Here is a 19,370-nt window from a genome sequence, read left to right on the forward strand (position 1 = left end):
TTGAAGGAAATATTGGCCTTGTGATATCTGAAGAGTTGAGACTAGTTATTTTCTATTCTTAATGGGGAAATAAACCATGCGGAAGAGGAATCCTGAGGTAGGGGGAGGGGAGGAGAAAAGGATTGATTAAAAAGAAGTGGGGAGGTGAGGAAAGATGAAGGGCATAATTCAACCATAGAAGAAAAATATAAGTAAGCTTCACGGAGACAAACTCAATAGGCATACTTCTTCCAGCAAGTATCTATGAATGGGGGATGGAGTTCCTGTTAACCCTTTCTTGTAGTAGTCTTTTAAAAGTGATGAGATTTTTTTTAATATTTAAGATTTTAAATGACACCAAACTCCTTCCAAATTAGAAAAAGACTCTAATTGCCAGAAAATAGGCTTTAAAAAAACTTGTTTTTTAAGTAAGAAGTTGTCTCATTGGCTTTCATCTGAAAAATCGCTTGAAATTGGCAGACTTTTTTCTTTTTTCTTTTTTTTAAGTAGCTACACCAGATAGGGTTCAGCCACCTCGAAAACCTCGCAGCGACTGCCGGATGCTCCAAAGTCAAGATCTTCTGCAGACAGGAAATGCCTTTGCCAGCTCCAAGGTCTCCTCCCCACAGCCCTCTCTATTGTCTGGAGAGATTTGTGTACATCCGACTGAGGTTTCCCGCCTGCAGCTACGAATCAAAGAGCTGCCTCAAAAGAAAGGAGTCAGTGGGGGCTTTCTAGTCTTTCTGGTCAACACTTGGGGCCCACCCTGTCCCAGGTATTGATGCCTCCTCTCAGTTGAGCCACCCACCTAAGGAACTGAGGAACTGAGACTCAGAATTCACATTTCCCACGGCCTCCAACCAGCAAGGGAGGTGTAGAGGGCTTGTCCACCTTACTTACAGCCCTGCTCTTAACCACAAGGGTGTAATTCCCCATCTGAAGTGTGGCTGTAGACCTTGAATCTAAATATTTTGGTGAGTAGGAAGAATCTCCAAAGCGCTTCCCAAAAAATGTATCAAGGGACAAAATTAGATTAGACAAGTACAGAGTCCAGCTGGAATTTCGTGAAACTCAAAGAGATGAAAAGTAAGACAACATCTGATTATTCTCACTACAATATTGCAAACTTCTAACCATCCTGGGTGATTGCTTGGTTTTCCACATTCTTTCTCATGTTGTCAGTAGTCACATAACTATCACCTCTAATTATATTGATTAGATTGTAAAGAAAAATCAAAGGAGTGAGCTTTTGAATTTGTGTCATCTTCCACAAGGCAGTACAACTGGAATGGGAATTTGGTAAGTGCAGTCTGTCCCAGCAAAATGCCACTTCTCTGAAGTCCAAATAGATTTTCTTGAATCCATTCCCTGCCCCCATTAACTAAAATGAATATTCACAGCAATGAAACCACACACACATACACACACAAAAAAGCTTGTCAGAAATGTTGAAAGAGAATAGGTACTTTCACTATCAGAGATGGTTTCCTCTTTTCCCACAAGATGTCTTATCAGTGTTCACCCTGAGAAAACCATGAAAGCTAAGAAAAAGAAAACTTACGCAATAGTTCTCTAAACAAAATACTCTACAACAGGCTAGTCATCCCTAAAAGTGATGTTTAAAGAGTCAAAGTACATCATCCAACAAAATCAATACCCTATTAAGTTAGAAAGGGTTCTGAATATCAAAGACCAATGAACTGAATAACTTAAAATATAAGTACATGACCCAGGGGATTAATCACACACTGTCATGGTGAAATTAGGGCAATTCTTCCAATCATTAACGTTTTGCTTACAAAAATGTGCTTTTCTGTTTGTCTTTCTGCTAAATGATAACTGTTTTCAAGCTGAATCTCCTGATAAAAAGAGTTAAAAACAAGACAGGAGTTGTGCTGTAAAGGTCATACATGCTGCTTCAACATAAAATAGCCAAAGACAAACAAATGAAAAATGCCTGGATTGTAGGAAGAATTTGTAAATATTCATTGGCAATCTGCAACCGAGCACTTTAGACAACAGTTAATGCCAACCTGTGTCCTGAGAATACTGTACTTCCTCCTGTTAACGCCCTCTTGATTCTTAAGGACCTGTTTAGGTTCAGAATGAGCAACTTGAAGACAATTAGGAATAGCTTTAAATTGGAAAACAGCCTGCTTTCAAGGACTGTCTACTTTAAAACAAGATTTCATCCCTTAACTTTTCTAGTGTCCATCAACACATAAACCTGTATTTCTCTGCTCAGTAATCATGATAGTTATTCCTAAGAATAAATATTAACCAGAGGTTATCTCCATGAGCAAAACACACACACTGATTTCAGGATTGCTTTAATTCAATATTAGGCCCACAAGCCTCCCATTCTTCTAAACTCTGATACAGACAGTCATATTTTCAAACAAGACTGATTATGACCTTTGAAACCTTGATGTAACCTGTCAGGGAGGGTCAGGGAGCTTGGAGCCTGTAGCTGATGGGAAAAGAGACCCTCCCACTGGATGTCTACTTTGGGCTCCAACATTGAGGAGATGGAGAATAGGGAGAACAATAATGATAAAGAGCTTGAATGAGTTGGAAATTTGGAGACTGGAAGGGGTCATGTAGATCAACTAGACCCGCTTCATTCCACAGATGATAGAATAGAAACTGAGAACTAAAACTCCAACCCAAATCTGTAAGCTTCCAGGTCTATGCACACCTCTCTGCTTAAGGACACAGTATTAATTCTTTCAGGCATCTAAATTCACGAGTGATTCCAGGGGCCTTCTTGGACTCTAAGGAGGCAGGATGTGACAACTTCCTAAGAGCAATGACATTTTCACTGTCTTCACCTGAGTGCATAAAACTGGGGAGCTACAACCCTGGTCAGCCAGGCCAGGGTCAGAGTCATTCTTTCATGGGACCTCAGCCCAAAGGCACCCAGCTCCACAACTAGAGGCATCCATAGAGGAATAGGCTAGAGATGTCTGGGCTTCTTCACTCGCAGGTCTGTCTCATCATTTTCCTGGAATGTCAGGAACCTGATGGATCAGCTAGGCAAGCAGCAAGATGCAAGACAGCAATACCTGGGCCAATCAGAAACCTCAGCCCATCCTTCTTCTCAGCTCCATACTCTCTCACACCTCAGCACTTTCATTGATTCTTAAGAACATGTTTAGATTCAGAATACGAATCTCACAATACCTTCCTCAAACCTGCTCCCTCCCCTCAACCATCAAACTCTGGCTTCCACCACCCTGAACAGCCACTGCTTCCCTCCTCTTCCCTTTCTGTTCCTTTGGCCTCCATCAGGAGTTACCTGAGGGGAGCAGGTGAGAGATGAACAAGGGAGAAACGCAGGCCCACCTGCTTCTTCCACACAAGCACCTTAGAACAGTGGTTCTCAAAGCAAAGTTCCACCAACTTTGACATCACCTGCGAACTCGTTAGAAATGCAAATTCCCTGTCCCACTCCAGCCCTACCACATTAGAAACTCTCAGGGCTGGGGCCGGCAAGGAGTTCCAGCAAGCTCTGCAGGTGATTCTGAAGCTCACCCAAGCACGCTGTCTTAGCGCGAACTATCTCCGGCTCCGCCCGGCTAGCGTCCCCTATCCCCCTGAAGGGAGCCCCCTACACGGGCTCGGCCGCCAAGGGATGACGCAGTGTTGACTCACCGTGGTCAAGGACAGTGGTCCGGCCAGCCCTGCGAGCCGAGGCGAATCGATGAGGCTTGGGCTGCCCCGCGCTTCCGCGGCTCTTCCCGCCGCACCCGCCCGCCGCGCTTGCCTGCCGGGCCCTGGGCTCCGAACCTGCCGCGTTCGGGGTCCAGGGGCGAGAGCCTCGCCCGCTGCCCCAGACATACACATACCCAACCCCCGGCAAACACCCGGGAAAGGCCCAAAACTACCTCCCAGACGCCCACCCGCCGGCCGCGGCCCAGTACGGCGCTCCCGGGGCGCTCAGGGCTGCGGGAGCCCCAGCGAGACGCGCCACCTGAGGCTTCAGGCCCCAGCGCCGACCCGCAGGCGCCTACCCCGCGCCAGGCACCGGGACGCAGGCGCTGTAAGAAGTGTGGGTTTGTTTTAATCAAAACATGAGAGGTCTAGCGAGGTCAGTCGTCCAACCGACGGATTTATTTTATAGGAAAGTTACTCATTAGAAAAAAACACCATTTTGGCCATTTTTTTTTTTTTACAGTGAACAATTATATATACACATTATAAACATCGATATAAAACACAATATCTACAATCTACTTACATTTACTTAATCTGCTACTTCTAATTCATCGTGATTATTTTTAATCACCAATGAGTCAGTTTCTGCTTGAATTGGCCAATGCTATCCTTAACACCCTAGTCAAACAGGTACTAAGTGATAGTGCAAAACAAGCATTTAAGATTATCAACTTTCTGACCAAAAGAACACACACATCCCAGAGACAACAGCTCTGAGCTGCTTTTAGATTCAAGGCAGCAATATAGGAACGTAATGTAAAAGTCTAGAAAGTTTCCTTTTAAAATATTCCAAGGCTGTGTTCACTTCGGCAGAACATATACTAAAATATTCCAAGGCTGCCTGAAATGTAGACCTCCTTTCCAAGGAGCACCTCTGGATTTGGGGTGCCCTCTGCTTTTCCATTAAGTGATGAAGATAGATTACAGAAAAATTATTCAAGACAATCCTATTAAAATATTAAAGTTATAACTTAAAAATTTAACAAAAAAGTTCAAAATTACTTTTTATAAATAGAAAAAAATTACTTTTTTAAAAAGGGGATGAATTTAATCAGTGAAGAGTCCATTTAATGTACAATCTAAAATCAACACATTAACTATTTCTTAAAATCGAAATTAAGGTTCCAATGTGAACTTGTTATTTAGCCAGTGCACCAAATACATTAAGTTTCAAATTCCAGACAACTGATTCCCTTTCTCATATAGTTTTCCAGTTCACCTATGGAGATTTTCCATAGCAAATATTATTCCCAAATCCAGTTTTCTGACCACACCAATGTCAGTGGTCATCATCCAGCATTAAAAAAGCCTTTATCACCCTCAATGTCCACTTCCTGATCAGAATCCTCTGAAATCTCTGATTCAAGATCTTCCTGAGAGGCAGGGGAAGGCGAACATTGAGAATTATCCAAAGCACCTTTATTCTGTTCACTGGACAAGTCTTGCCTCTGGTCACAGGGATCATCCAAACTTTCCAGTTCTTCCTTTTTATTGCTTTGAGGGTTCTCCTGAATGGAGAATGAAAATGGAGATTGGCAGATCATGAAATATGGAAGAAATGAAACACAAATCAAAGTATTTTTTCACTCTCCACCATCTTTTTAATTTTTAGTTTATCAATTGCTTATCAAAACCTATAACCGTTTTATCCAGAAAATACATACTTCTTTCTTACTTTGGAAGAAGTTCCTATTATAGCAGAGATAGGTTATATACTCTTACCAAGTTAGAATACTCAATATAAACGTGTTATGTCAAATGAACACTTAATTCCAGCCCAAACCCACGACTTCAAGATTCTTAAAAGTTTAGGAGGAAAAAAATCAGGTCACTGCAGATGCACACTATCTTCATTCTTTGAATATTTAAACCTTGCTGATTAACAGGGCCTTCCACACCTTTAAAGAGTATGAATGTTAAATAGTAAGGATAGAGTTCCAAAATTATTAAATTGAATCCCTTTTCATCCATTTTCTGGAGTAAGTTTACAAACATATAAATACATGTAACAGGTTACAAAATCATGGCAAAGAAATGCAGAACTGGAAGAATGTTGCCAACTTAAAAGGAAAACAACTACAACTTACTTAAAATTGAGGGGAAATTTCTGAAGAATATTCCCATTATTACATAGGAACCACTAGTTTAAAGTCTCTAGTAAACTGCAGTCATGCTTTTGACCAATAACTAAATGAGTTAGTGAATTTTTAATCCTATGTTTGTCTAAAATGGACATAAATACTACTAGAAATACAATATACAGCTAAGGTTTCGTTTTTTTTTAAGCAAGGCTATGGAACAGTAGATTAACCAGGCTTGCAACTATATGACAAATATATGTACAAGGTCAGAAATTGAGAAGAAATCTGAAAAATTTTTCAATTGTGTTGGAATAACGGTATCATGGAAATTTTATTTCCTGCTTCAGTGTTCTTTGTGACACGATCTTTTTTACTAAATTTTAAAATGCACAATTCTTTCAATTTCCCCACTTGTACTGTTTCAAAAATATTTTATTTACTATAAACTGTATATACACTGGCAAATGAACAATTCAATTGTCAGATAAATTTGGAGAAGATATCCAGATTAGGACATCAAAAACAAATCTTTAGCTTTAAGTCAATAGAGCGTCTTTTAAAACTGAATTAGCCTTTACTTTTTATCACACATTGCATAACAAGGTCATTGGAAGAAAGTTTAAGCTACTTTCCAAACAAGCTTGGATATTCTCTTACATGTTTTTATATTCATTGTAAGAGCTTGCATTAGGTGGAAAATAATTTTTTAACTCTTTGATATTTAATTCGTTTAAAAAAAAAACAGTGCAAACAAGACTTAAAGGTGTTTATTTCCTTATATTTACCCTTGAGCTCTGCCTGGTTTTATTATGGCTGTGTAAATAAAAGAAACAATTTTCTCCCAAAGATAACTGCTCAAGTCATTTACTGTCAATTACTTTATCTTTCCTGCGTTAATTAGATAAACAACATATGGGGTTTATAAAACAATTAGCCAGGAGTTTTACTAGCCAGTGTGTGAAAACCCAAGCATAATTGATATAGGAACTGCATTAGGTGCTTTTAGCATTACTGCCACCTGAGCAACTCATCCTGAATTTCAGCAGAACTATTTGCCTTTTTAATCAAGGTGAAGAGGTTAAATAGTCTCTCAAATGACTTTTGCATACAACCTATAACAGGCCTTGCATTGAGATAACATGATAAAAATATTTATTTCTATAGAAACAAAACCATGTCAATACCTGTTTTAGTCTTCGCCATTTAGCGCGACGATTCTGAAACCAAGTTTTGACCTACAGGAAAGAGAAAAAGAAAACTTGCCACCAGCCACAATCCCCAGGGACCTAGGAGGAGGGGCGAAGCAGATCCCTGCTGTCTAGCAGACCAGCGCTCCAGGAGGTGGTAGCACCCTGCGACAAGCCAAAGCGAACAGTGGCTCCATGTCTTTCTTCTGACCCAAGACCGGGTTCCCAGGAGCAAGCCCCAGCCGCTGGTCCTCTCACCTGTCTCTCGCTAAGCTGTAGCATCTTGGCCAGACGCTTCCTCTCTGGTGGGGAGAGGTATTTCTGGGTCTCAAACTTCTTCTCCAGCTCGATAGTCTGGTCGTTCGAAAACCTCACCTGGCCGCCTTTCCTTTTATGCAGAGGCCTCTGTAAGAATGGACTCCAGAGCAGGGGTTTGCCTGTAGGCAGCAAGAGCAGTTATTAGTGATAGCCCTGAAGCAGCCTGGCAGACCCTAGACTACCTGGCCATGGGGGTGACAAAGGGCATCGGGGACACTGGACACTCAACCAGACATGTTCATATACACTCACCAACACATGGACCCAACATACTGCCACCAATACACATACATACCCAAACACACAGAAACACCCAGTCACACACCTACATTACATATACACATAGATCACACTTGGACAATCACAGGCACACAGACACACACACAACCATCACACCCATAGCTAGATACCAACACACAAATCTTTTGATCCCCAAAAGAACACTCATTATAGGCTGGGCTTAAAATACCATGACTCTCCTTAACCAGTCACTCTCGAATTTATCCTCAACTTTTTGCACCTCCAGGTGAACCGCATTTTGCAAATACCCTGAGTGTGTGTATGTTGGAGAGGAACAGGGCTGTTACACTACCCAAGGCGTTTGCGGCCTCTGGCCGGCAGCGGTAGCCGGATCTGGGGACCACGCGCAAAGCCCTTGAGCCGGGGAGCCGGCGTTAGGCTCTGCGTGGAGCTTCCAATCCTAGCTCGATGGGCGCCGCAGCCTCTTCTGATTTCACATCCAGTCCGCGGGGGCGGCCAGTTAAAGTCACCCCGTGGGCTATGGCAACATTTCCGTCAATGTGTTTCCTGTTGGTCTATCTCGAAAAACCCTTTGCTTCCTCCTGCGCGGTCCCAGCAGTACCCAAGGAAACCCAGAGCGCACTCGCTGTAAACGTTTGCCCCCAGGACGGGCCCAGCTGAGGGTCCCCCTCGAGCCCCAGCAGCCCAAGAGAGCCACGCTGGGTCCGCAGCACCAAACCCATGAGGCTGGAATCAAAAATACAATAAATAACATTTTTTTAAAAAGAACTAAAATATAAACTTCCTCCCCCCCGGCCTCCGATCTCTCTAACAATGAAAAAGAAAGGTGGAGGACTGAGCTAGTGGCCCGACCATCATGATGACATTAAAATGTTAATTAAAATGGTATTGTCTCCAGGGTCTTTACAGAAGTTGCCAATAACAAAGAGTAGATTTTAAACCCGGTGGCCCAAGGCAAGGAGCCCCGTTTCCTTATTTACCCCGGGGCTTCAGATGCCGGAGGCGCCAAGGGCCACCCGGAGCGCGGATTAAGGGTGCCTTATGTTTTAGGCCGCGCACTGGGGGAGCAAGCACAGCAAATTCTATATGCCCAACGTGTACGCGCTGCCTTTCCTACTCCAAAGACGTGTCCGACAGTCCGTCTGTGGGTCTGCGCCTAAACGCTTTGAAAGCTGGCATTGTTTTTTTTCCCGAGATTTTGTTGACATTACTAGGTTTCTAGATTGGCAAACATTCTCAAAAAAAAAAAAAAAAAAAAAAAGGAAGCAACTGGTTATTTTAGCTGCCATAGAGTCACATCCCACACAGAGGAAATGAACAATATCAGAAAAACGGATCCCGGCTATCAGAAGTCGAGTGTTTCCTGAATTTGTCTGTATTGAGGATGTCGATAAAATAATCAGCAGCGTGCACTACTCCGGGGGAAGGGTCTGCTTCACGCAGCCAGGAAAACACTTAACAGCTTCTGAAACCAGATTTACTCCTATCGAGAACTCAAGATTTCCTGTATGAACGGAAAGGGTCAGGCTCTTTCACTACACAAGCTTGTTGAACCAGGTCCAAACCCCGTATCCACCCGGACCCGGCAGCTATCCTTGCACCACAGGGGACGGCCTGGGACGCCTTGGCACTCCCTTGCCTGTCCCTCCAGCTAAGCGGACCCCACCCAGAGCGACACGCGCGCCCTAGTACTGCCTTCGGCCGCCAGCCCCGGCGGCAGCGCCCGAGGTCTAGCCAGGGCCCGCGCGCCCCGACGCCTGCAAGGTGCAGGAAAACCAATCTGAGTCATGGTGCGGTCACCCCGGCCGCGCGCCGCCGGGCCCGCGCCTCCCGTACCCGCGCGCGCCCGAGAGCCGCTTTTCAATCGCTTTTGCCACAACTTTCTATTACCACCCCCTCCGCCCCCGCCGCCTCCTGGGCGCTGCCACCTGCCGGGTGGCGCCTCCCTCGCCGCCCCTTCGGCTCGGCCCCGCCATGACCCCGGCCGCCTTACCCAGAGGGTCGTGGCGGAGTAGAGCGTGCGTGTAGTCGTTCACCGTCCGCGGAAAGGGGTACAGAGGGCCCCCGAAGCCGCCGGGTCCGTAGGCGGCGGCCAGCGCGGCGGCGGAGTGGTGAGAGAAGGCGGGGTGGATCGGCGTGGGCTCGTACACCGGGGTCCGGTAAGAGGACACGAGGCTGGTGAAGGAGGAGTTGGGGGACGGCAGCGTGGGGGCGGGGGTGGGCGCGGCGGGCCCGCGGCCCAGGATGTCCTCGATGTAGAACGGCGTCGGGTGCGCGGGCTGCAGCAGCGGCGTGGGCGCGTACAGCGGCACCCCCACGGCGCCCGCCGCCGCCGGCCCGGGGTGCGGGTACTGCATGGCTCCGCTGCGCTCCGGCCCTTCGGAGAGCTGGCGGCCCGCGCCGCGGTGCTACATTTATCCGCGTTCCGCGCTCCCGGCGATAGGCTCTGCCGGCCGCGGGGTGGGGCCGCGCTCTCTGGCCCCTTCCTGCCGCCGGGCCCTGCGGCCAATGGCGCGGAGCCCCGGGAGCCGCCTCCCGCCCCCACCCTTGGACCGCCCCCGCCGGCCGAGCTCCCCGCCCTCGGGACGCGCTCGCTCTCAGCCTCCGAGGACCCTGCGCTCCGGTGCTCAGCGGCCGCCGTCGATCGAGGCTCCCAGCACCCTGGCCCGGGACGCCCTCGATGGAAGCCCAGGGCCGCGTCCGTCGGGGGAGACGAGAAGAAAGCAGCTGTCGGGAACGCGGACTCAAGCAGCCCTAGCTCCAGCCGGGAGGCATTTCTGCCGAAACTCGGGGGCACAGATCCAGGCCCGGGCCCAGGGTGGCGGCAGGCGACCCCAGGCAAAGGGTAGCTGGACTCGGCGCGGCAGGCGTAGAGGCCACCGGCAGGGCCGCGCCTTCGCAGGCTTCAGAGGACCCTCCCTGGTCGGCGCTCTCCCTGGAGTAACGGTGGCAATGGCTGTTGCCCCGGGCGTCCCCCAGAGCTGGTAACGGGAGAGAGTGCCCTGGGATCCTGGGGCAGCTCCAAGGAGAGAGATTCACGGCCCTTAGCTGCGTCCCAGTGGGGTAAGGACGACTAAAGGTGCTTCGGACTCTTAGCTGCTCCAGCCCGTTTCATTTGTGGGGCCCCCGGACTCAACCACTTCCCTAGGGCCGCCGGCAGAAAGCTCTTTGGGCCGGAATCAAGGGAAGGTCTGGGTCCTGTGGCGCCAGACAGAAAATGTCCAGTCTACTCCCACCCAGTGGGAACTGCTTCATGTCCTCTATCCCGGAGTCTTGGGGGTCGCAGCTGCGCGCAGCCCCGCTTTCCCGTTTTGCATGTGTTTTCTATTGACGCTGCAACGCTACCCGGTGTGGCCTCGGCTCTGTGCAGCTCCACTCGCCTGCGGGGCAAGGGGGCATTTTCTTGATTGACGCCCTCCTGCGGTCGTCACACCTCGCGGTGAGCGGTTTCAGCAGAGGTCCTCTATTAATCGTGGAAATGAAAAGATTTCCCAGCTTTTCCTATTGAGATTTTTTGTTTACATCTTGGAACTATTTTTTTGACTGCAGGGACCGCATTAGGAAGAAGAGCGGACTCGAAGCCAGATGGCCTGAATTCGAGTTTCACTCCGCACATTTTTGTTGAGCAATTACTGTGTGCCATCAGTGAACAAGACAGATGTAGTTCCTGTCCTCACCGAGGCAGAAATAAATTTTAATACAGTGACTTACGTAGGTGCTAGGAAGGAGGAGCACATAATGATCTGAAACCTTATAACAAGAGGCTGTGTTGAGGGGAACAGATTCCCCAGGGAAGTGATGTTTGGGAAATGAGTAGTTGTCAAAGGACCTAGAGAAGAAAGAATATTCCAAGTCCAGGGAATAGCATATGAATGTTGCCGGTGCAACTTAGTCAAGTCACCTCCCTGCGCTTTTCTCACCTGAAACATTTAAGACTTAGCCTAAAGTTTCCTAATCCTTTTAGGGTAGAGTCATACGTGTCTTCCAGAATCTGAGGACAAACAAGGGTTCTAAGTACAAACAGCAAGTGTAATATGCTATCATTGGAGTTAAAAACGTTGGGAGAGAGTATGAATATCTGTGGCTTTGCTCTATAATATAAACTATCTCTGGAAGGATATACAGAAGACTGATAACATTTGCTGTCTAGGAAGAGAGGTGGAGTTGGAGGGAGAATGTCCTGTAGTCTTTGAATATTTGGAGAATTGAACCGTGTGGATGTGTGACCTATTTATAGTCAAAGTAGGTTCTTGAAGAAGTGGCTGATTCTAGGTCTGGGGCAGAAAAAGTACAAGGTGGGCTAGAGGCATCTTGTACCAGAAACCATGGAAGGAAAACAGGAACTGCCTTGAAGGGTCTTCCATTGGTCAAATTTGAGGTGATAAGCATCAAAAACACATTATGGATTATAGATTATTGGCTATAACAGTCCATAGAACCTCTCTATCTATGATGATACTCAGAGGAGAAAGATGGTGGATGGTAAAGCTGGAAGAATGCCAGCGAACAAAAGTAGAAAGATTGATAAAATTAATGACTCATTCAAGAATCATCACTGAACACCAAAACCATTGAGTGAAACATTGTTGAGGATGAGTATTTTCACAAAGTTTCATTAGTATCACCCCAATTAATTGAATTCTGGATTTTTTTAAAAAGCCTACAAAATACATTTGGGGAGATAATAGGCAAAAACTTAATATGAAGTTATGTTAGATGATGTTATTAAATTATTGTTCATTGTATTAGTGATATTGGCATTATGAGTAAACATTTTTATTCTTAAGAGGTGCAGGAAAACGTATTTAGGGATAAAGGGCCATGATATCTGCAACTTACTTTCATATTTATATGCACATATGCACATATGTACATATGCACACATATATGTTATATGCACACACAGTCAATATGTTATAAAGAGATATATACCAAGTTAGAAAATTATTCATTGGTGAATTTAAATGAAGAGTATACAGATGTTTATTGTGCTAGTTTCAGTTGCTCTGTAGGTTGAATGTTTTTTAATATAAAGACAAAAACAAGTGTGATTTTATATGTTTTAAAATGAAAGCACTGCCTCATTTTTTTTTAAGTAAAAATTATTTGAATTTTTTTAAGTCCACATACAAGTTCAGGTGATGCATTGTCTCTGGGAACCATCCATGGAGTGCTGTTTGCGAATCATTGGTCCCTCTGTCGTCTGTTCTCATGTTGTGCCTACTCCACCAATCATAATTCTCATCCCATGGCCTAATGGAGAATTCAGGCAGGTACTGGGAGACTATGAAAATAAAATGTACTCTTCTGTATACCAAAGACAGACTAGGATTTGGGGACAAAAAAAGGACAGTTATTGTTATCTGAAGCTTAAAGGTGCCTTCAAAAGTTATGTTTGGGTCTTCACTGAGTTGGACCTCACCGAAGTAAACACATAACTGTGATTATTATTTTCTCACAAAATGTTTCTCAGCTTTTTTTTTCCTCCCCCTTTCACCTAGCGAGTAATCGAGATGATCACAATTCATTTAATGCCTTTACTAGCCACCCTCATTCTCCATCTTCAAAAATGGTATGGGTTTATAGTTTATTCTGTGCATGACTCAGCCAACAAAAAGATGTAAGTCTACAAAGCTTTCAAAAATAAATATTAAATGCTAAGGAAATAATCACTAACTTAGAAAAAGGAAGCATCATCCCTTTCTTTGATTTAGCCTGTTTAATGCTGTGAGGTGAATGGAGATCTTAAAAGGCACTGGTATAACATTCCAACTCAGCTACATAATCCTCGCCAGCAAATTGAGGCACTTAATTCTTTTAAGCTGTATAACACTGCCTCTTCTAAATCCAATCGTCAGATCCATGTTCATTTTGCTATAGTTAAAAAAAAATTACAACCACATTTGTGAATGTCACATTTATTGAACTACATAATTTTTAATATCACTTGTGTAGGTTTTATAGTTTGTTTTATTGTTTTAAAAGTCATTTGGGGCTCTAAAGGAACAAGATTTTTCCAAAGTTGTCCTTATAATTTTTTTCACACAGTCAGAACTAATAAAACAAAACTGTTGTAGCTATTTAATTCAAAATCTCTTGGAGTTTCAATATTTTTTCTCTGCTGGATACTAAAACCAATAAAGCTACATGAGATTTTAATTATATTCTGAATTAAACAAGACTCTCTCCAAAAATTTGGCACCATTTATTTTAGTCACTGCTATTGTGCAAGAGACCAAACTTTGTAAGAAGAGAAGGCGGTTCTCACCTCTAATTTATCTAGTAGGAACTTCAGTAAATTTTTTGCAACTTATTTTCAATAATTAACTATGCATAGAGGAAAAACTTCAAATTAGCAATAGTTTGAAAGCATCAATGGATTGTATTATAACAGTTCGGTTCTATTTTTACTTACATTAAAAGTTTTATTATCTGTTGAAATGACAATCATTTAAGCACATATCAAATCATTGTAATATATTTTATTTAAAATTTGACAAAATCTAATTATTTAGGGTTTTAGGGTTTTACTAACTTACAAAATGCCGATAGGATCAAATAGAAATGTCTCGTCCGTGTCATGAATGGAATGAAAGCTCTGGAACACATGAGCAGTAGTCACCATGACATGGCTTCAGTGACATCCACATTTTACATACCACAGTGTACCTTTACATAGCACCATATGGTGAGTGAATTTTACTGACCATGGAGCTTTCGATGGAGCATATATTTATTTGCTCAATTACAAAAATGATGAAGAATTCGAGAAGACAGAGAACCCAATTTTTTAAATGAGCAAAAGATCTGAATAGACATTTCTCCAAAGAAGATACACAATGGCCAATAAGTACATGAAAAAATGTTCAACATCATTAGTCATCAGGGAAATGCAAATCAAAACCACAGTAAGGTACCATTTCATACCCACTAGGATGGCTATACTAGTTTTTAAAAAAATGTTGGTAAGAATGTGGAGATTTAGAACTCTCATACATTGCTATGACGATTTAAAACGAAGCAACTGCTTTGGAAAACAATCTGGCAGTTCTTGAAAGGGTTAAACATAGATTTACTACAGGACCCAGTAATTCCACTCCTGGAGATTAGATAGCTAGATAGACAGATAGATAGATAGATAGATAGATAGATAGATAGATAGATAGATAGATAGATAGATAGACAGACAGAAAGAATCTCCAAGAGATGAAAATGTATGTCCACACAAAACTTGTACACAAATGTTCATGGCAGAATTATAATAACTAAGAAGTGGAAATAACCCAAATGTCCATCAATTGATAAATGGGTAAATAAAATATGGTACATCCAAGCAATGGAATATTATTTTGTAATAAGAAGGAATGAAGTGTCAATACATGCTACAACATGAGTGAACTTTGAAAACATTTTGCTAAGTGAATGAAGGCAGACACAATAGACCACATATTAGATTATTGCATTTATATGAAATTTCCTGAATAGATGAATCTATAGAAACAGAAAGTAAATTAGTGGTTGCCTAGAGATAAGGAAGTTGGGGATAAATGGAGAGTGATTGCTAGTGGGTAGAGTTTCTTTTTAAGGTAATGAATATGTTCTAAAAGTCATCGTGGTGATGGTTACACAACTTTGTCTTTATCTTGGTGGGGGAAACACTTTGAGTCGGTGAATTATATCTCAATAAAGTTGTTAGGTAATTTTTTAAATGATGAAAGAATGTCACATGAAAGCCAGGAATGTACCTTATAACAGTTTTAACAAGAGGTTATAATGTCAGAAGTGATATTTTGACATATAATCCAAATTTGTGGATATGCAGCCAAACTCCTAGGTAACAACCCTTAAGAAAGTATCAGAAATGATGAACCAGGACTCAAGCTCTCTGGGCCATGGGCGCCTTCTACTCAGTACACCAACCCACTCCCTTGGATCCTTGCTCTTTCATTCATATATATACATTTTTTTCACCAGTAGATGTCCTTCTAAACACCACCCAGAAAAGAGAGAAAGAGAAAGTTTATGGCCAAGGAACCAAACATCTGAAGGAAAAATTTAAGGCCACTGTAGATTCTGGTCCTAGTTTTTTAATTTTCATGAAAACATTTGAGGTTTTATGGGCACAGAATTCCCTCTTCCTTCACTTTAAGGAGCACTCTAAAGATTCTATTCTGAGAAAAGTCAAAGGCAACAAATGTCGGGATGCCAGGACCATGAAGAAGTCACAAGGTCTTGTTCAGCCGGACTGCGGGAGTCATAGAGCTTCAGTTCAGAGAGAGGTGGAGGGGAAACATTAGGGAAGTCCTAAGTGTAGGGATCAGTTGGAGCTGGGGACGATCACCTCTGAGAAAAATGGGCTTCATGGCAAACACTGTGTTATTAGCCTATAAGAACTCACCCTCCTGCTTGGCAATGACCTCATCTCAAATAAACATAATCTGGCTTGCCAAGGACACATTTTTCCCTCAGCTGTGAAATCGGCCTGAAATACTGAACTACTTAAGATCAACTCATCGAAGAAGTCTGAGACTATTAGGAGCAGTGGGAAATACTAATCATGCCAAGGATTGACCTAAAAGAGAAATTCCTACCTGAAGTTATAGGTCCCAAGAAAATGATAACACTGATTGCTTAAAAGGGAACTAGATGATGGTGCAGATGTAGGAGTGGGAGTAAGAATGAGGTGGGAGGCGGCTTTATGCTGCATACCCTTTTGTACTTTTAAAATTTTAAACCCAGTTCCTGAAACTGTCTGGAATGTAGTAGGTGTTTAATAGATAGTTTTGAAAGGATGAATGAATGAACTAAAAAATGATTTTGAATTCTGGCTCCACCGTGTTTATTGTGAGCTTTGATTCATAACCATTTTGAGCCCTAGTTTCCTCAAAAGTAGCATAGAGATTGTAATAATGACTCATAATATTGTTGAGATTAAATGAGTTATTGCATGTAAATCACTGGCATACAGTAAGTACTCAGTAAATGGTAGCTGCTGTGATGGCGATGACAACAATAATGATGATGATGTTAACTACAATAATGGTGGAAGCGAATTAGACTAAGGGACTCTCCTAATTCTCTTACGATAATAGAGCCTTGTCTAGTAAATATTGCTCAAAATAAATGCACATCATTGGGATTTGGGGAATATTTGGTTACAGAGAAGTTTTTCAATTAGAAATTTGTCTGAGGTCTATTATACTGTAGGGGATATAAAGATTAGTAGGACTGGGGTATTTCCATAGAGTAGTGGTTAGCACATCTGCTTTACACACAGAAGATCCTGGGTTCGCTCCTCAGTGGAGCCACGGTCCATACTTCGGATGCGCCTGGCCCCCTTAGTGTGCCAAGCCCCCTGGGAGTGCCAGGGCCCCTGGTGTGCTGGCCTGGGGGCCCGGGTGTGCGCTGCGAGCGCCAACCGCGTGGGAGGAGACGCCCGGCCTTCAGAGATTCAGTTCTTAAGGGGAGACAGCAACATCCCTAGGTCAGGAGTGGAAGTGGTGTGGGAGAGAATAATAAAAAAAAAAGATTAGTAGGACAAGGTCCCTGCCTGCCAGGAGCTTAGTATTGGTGAATGAATGTCTTGAAAACAAACTCCAGACTATCTGATTTCTGTTGTTATTATGGTGAATTTAATTAAATGTGGTACAAATTTAATTAAAATGAACACAGCACAAAGATTCAAAAGTTGAAAAATTCAGTGAAGCTAAAACCCAAGATCTGCAGTTATTACAGTTATTAGTACAGTAATGAGCCAAATATCACATGGACAACATTCTAATCTTCCCTTTTCTTTACTTAGCATCTGGGCTTTTTGTATACTATCTATATATAGTCATAGATATAGAGGGTAGAGTTACCCACTGGTTAAAAGCATGGACCTTTCTCTGGCACTTCCTAACTCTGTGATGGTGGCAAAGAGTTTACTCTTTCTCAGTCTCTGTTTTTTGTTTTTTTGGGTTTTTTTTGCCTAAAAAAAAAACAGACTAATAATCACACCTGTATCTTTCAGGTATGAGAATTAAATGTACCACTGCTTTTAAAACTTTAGTACCATGCAAGACCCAGTAAGTTCTCAGCTGCCTTCTATTTGAGAGGAGTAGAATAAATTTTGCCTGGCTGTAAACAATAAGGTATAAAGAACTTAGTTTAGCCCATCTCTCTTCCCAAGTTGAAGGTCAATTTTTGGTTGAATGATTTTTTAACTTCATAAATTATGCAAAACACTATTGTGCATGGCTTACGTTGAAGAAAAGAAAACTGATATCAGGAGCAGAGCTATACATTTCGTAAATCTTTGCTGGTTTAGGAAAAATGGTTCTGATTTGTTCCTCCTTCTAGGATCACCATCTTGATTATTGGTGCCTCCAGCCACTTAGTCACTCAAGCTAAAACGAAGGGCCGGGTTTGAGATGGGGAAAAGGGGAAGCAGAGGAAGAGGGATTGAATGGTTGAAGTGAGAGTAGCATAAATAAAAAGGAAAAAGATGAGTGTCCAGGTTGATTTGGGGGACCGAAATTAATGAAATAGGGTATATAGTGCCCAAGACTGGAGATGATGCCATTGGACTGATGATTCCTGAAGAACAGGAGTTGCGTCTTAGTCTTCTCGGTTTCACCAGCATCCAGCACTCTACGAGGCACGAAGCTGACCTCTTCAAATGCAAGGCACTGAGTATCACCCCTTCACTGCCAGGAGAAAGAGCAAAGCCCCAAGTACACTGGCTTTCTGAGTTTCTAGAGAGAAAGAATCCATTATGTTTTTCTGAGTGATAAGGTAAATATCTGGGTGGAGCAGAATATTTAAGAATTCTTAGAATGAAGACAAGGAATATGGACAAAAGCAGCAATTATAATGGCAATTGCTGCAGTGGCAGCAGCTGTAAAAATAACAAGGGTCAATATAAAAACCAGCATCTCCTAAACTTGGTTGGTTCATGGCACTGAGCCAGCATCTGTGAGACCTTTCTCTTTCATGGTCTTCAGGAGCATTGATTGAGGAAGTAGAGCAGAAGGATGTCACACGTGTTTTAGCCTTGGAGTTGTTGAAAGACCAGCCACAAAATGTCTGCTTATTATTTTCCACCTTATACCTCCAAGCCTGGAAGCCTAAGAAATTTTTGCTACATTTTGATAGATAACTCCATTTTATAGGTGAGGAAGCAGGCCCAGAGAACTTGTCCAAAGGCACAGGGCTAATATATAGCAAAGCAAGCACTTAATCTCAGATATGATTCTTAAATAAGAACTTTCTGTGGTTCCATAAAGCCTTGCTACTGGTTAAGTAATGGTAACATGTACAAGTACTATTTTTAAACAAGAAGCTCATACCTATCGCTTTATTCCCTGGGTATGCACCCATTTCTGGTCATCTGGAATACTAAAGTAAAAAATAGGAAGTATCCACAAAAGGAAAAAAAAGAGCAAAGTTATTTTATTAAATTAAATTTAAATGTATTAAGCAAGTACAAATAGTCTTACAATCAGGCACACAAGTAAATACGTGACTAGATACAGTATATGTGAAATTATTATCAGTTAACACCATGTCTAAAAGAAATTTGACTTCTACCACCTTTTATTTGAAAAATTATAATAATTTCCCTGTTATTTCAAACTCCATATATTAAAAGTATTTTGATTATATTTTAATTATCCAATATTTATTTTAAATGTCATAGATACTCTTTCATATAAAGGATAAGACGCAGACCTATTTATCTTTATAGAAAACTCAAGAAGAAATATTAGGTTTATCAATTCATGGTCTATTTCTATTGATATAAAGAAAAATCAGACTGATTCCACCAGGGTAGCTTGATTTTGTT

General features: G+C 42.7%; 1 protein-coding gene across 1 annotated transcript; it reads right to left on the reverse strand.

Moving 5' to 3' along the window:
- Positions 1-4,069: 4,069 nt before the first annotated feature.
- On the reverse strand, positions 4,070-10,026 carry HHEX (hematopoietically expressed homeobox). Its single transcript, XM_039871728.1, has 4 exons — positions 9,537-10,026; positions 7,223-7,401; positions 6,962-7,012; positions 4,070-5,204 (listed from the first exon to the last, which is right to left on the reverse strand). The coding sequence occupies exons 1-4, from the start codon at positions 9,898-9,900 to the stop codon at positions 4,986-4,988; spliced, it is 813 nt and encodes a 270-aa protein (XP_039727662.1). The 5' UTR covers positions 9,901-10,026; the 3' UTR covers positions 4,070-4,985.
- Between the last annotated feature and the right edge of the window lie 9,344 nt (positions 10,027-19,370).

This window comes from Pteropus medius, unplaced genomic scaffold (genome assembly GCF_902729225.1).
Source record: "Pteropus medius unplaced genomic scaffold, Ma_sr-lr_union100, whole genome shotgun sequence".
Classification (NCBI taxonomy): domain Eukaryota; kingdom Metazoa; phylum Chordata; class Mammalia; order Chiroptera; family Pteropodidae; genus Pteropus; species Pteropus medius.

What these genes read in the sequence shown, in the direction of transcription:
- HHEX (XM_039871728.1), bottom strand. Translation starts at nt 9,900, where the DNA reads ATGCAGTACCCGCACCCCGGGCCGGCGGCGGCGGGCGCCGTGGGGGTG. An exon ending in ACTCCGCCACGACCCTCTGG is followed by an intron (nt 7,402 to 9,536) that starts GTAAGGCGGCCG and finishes TGCTGCCTACAG; the next exon opens with GCAAACCCCTGCTCTGGAGT. An exon ending in AATGGCGAAGACTAAAACAG is followed by an intron (nt 5,205 to 6,961) that starts GTATTGACATGG and finishes TTCTCCATTCAG; the next exon opens with GAGAACCCTCAAAGCAATAA.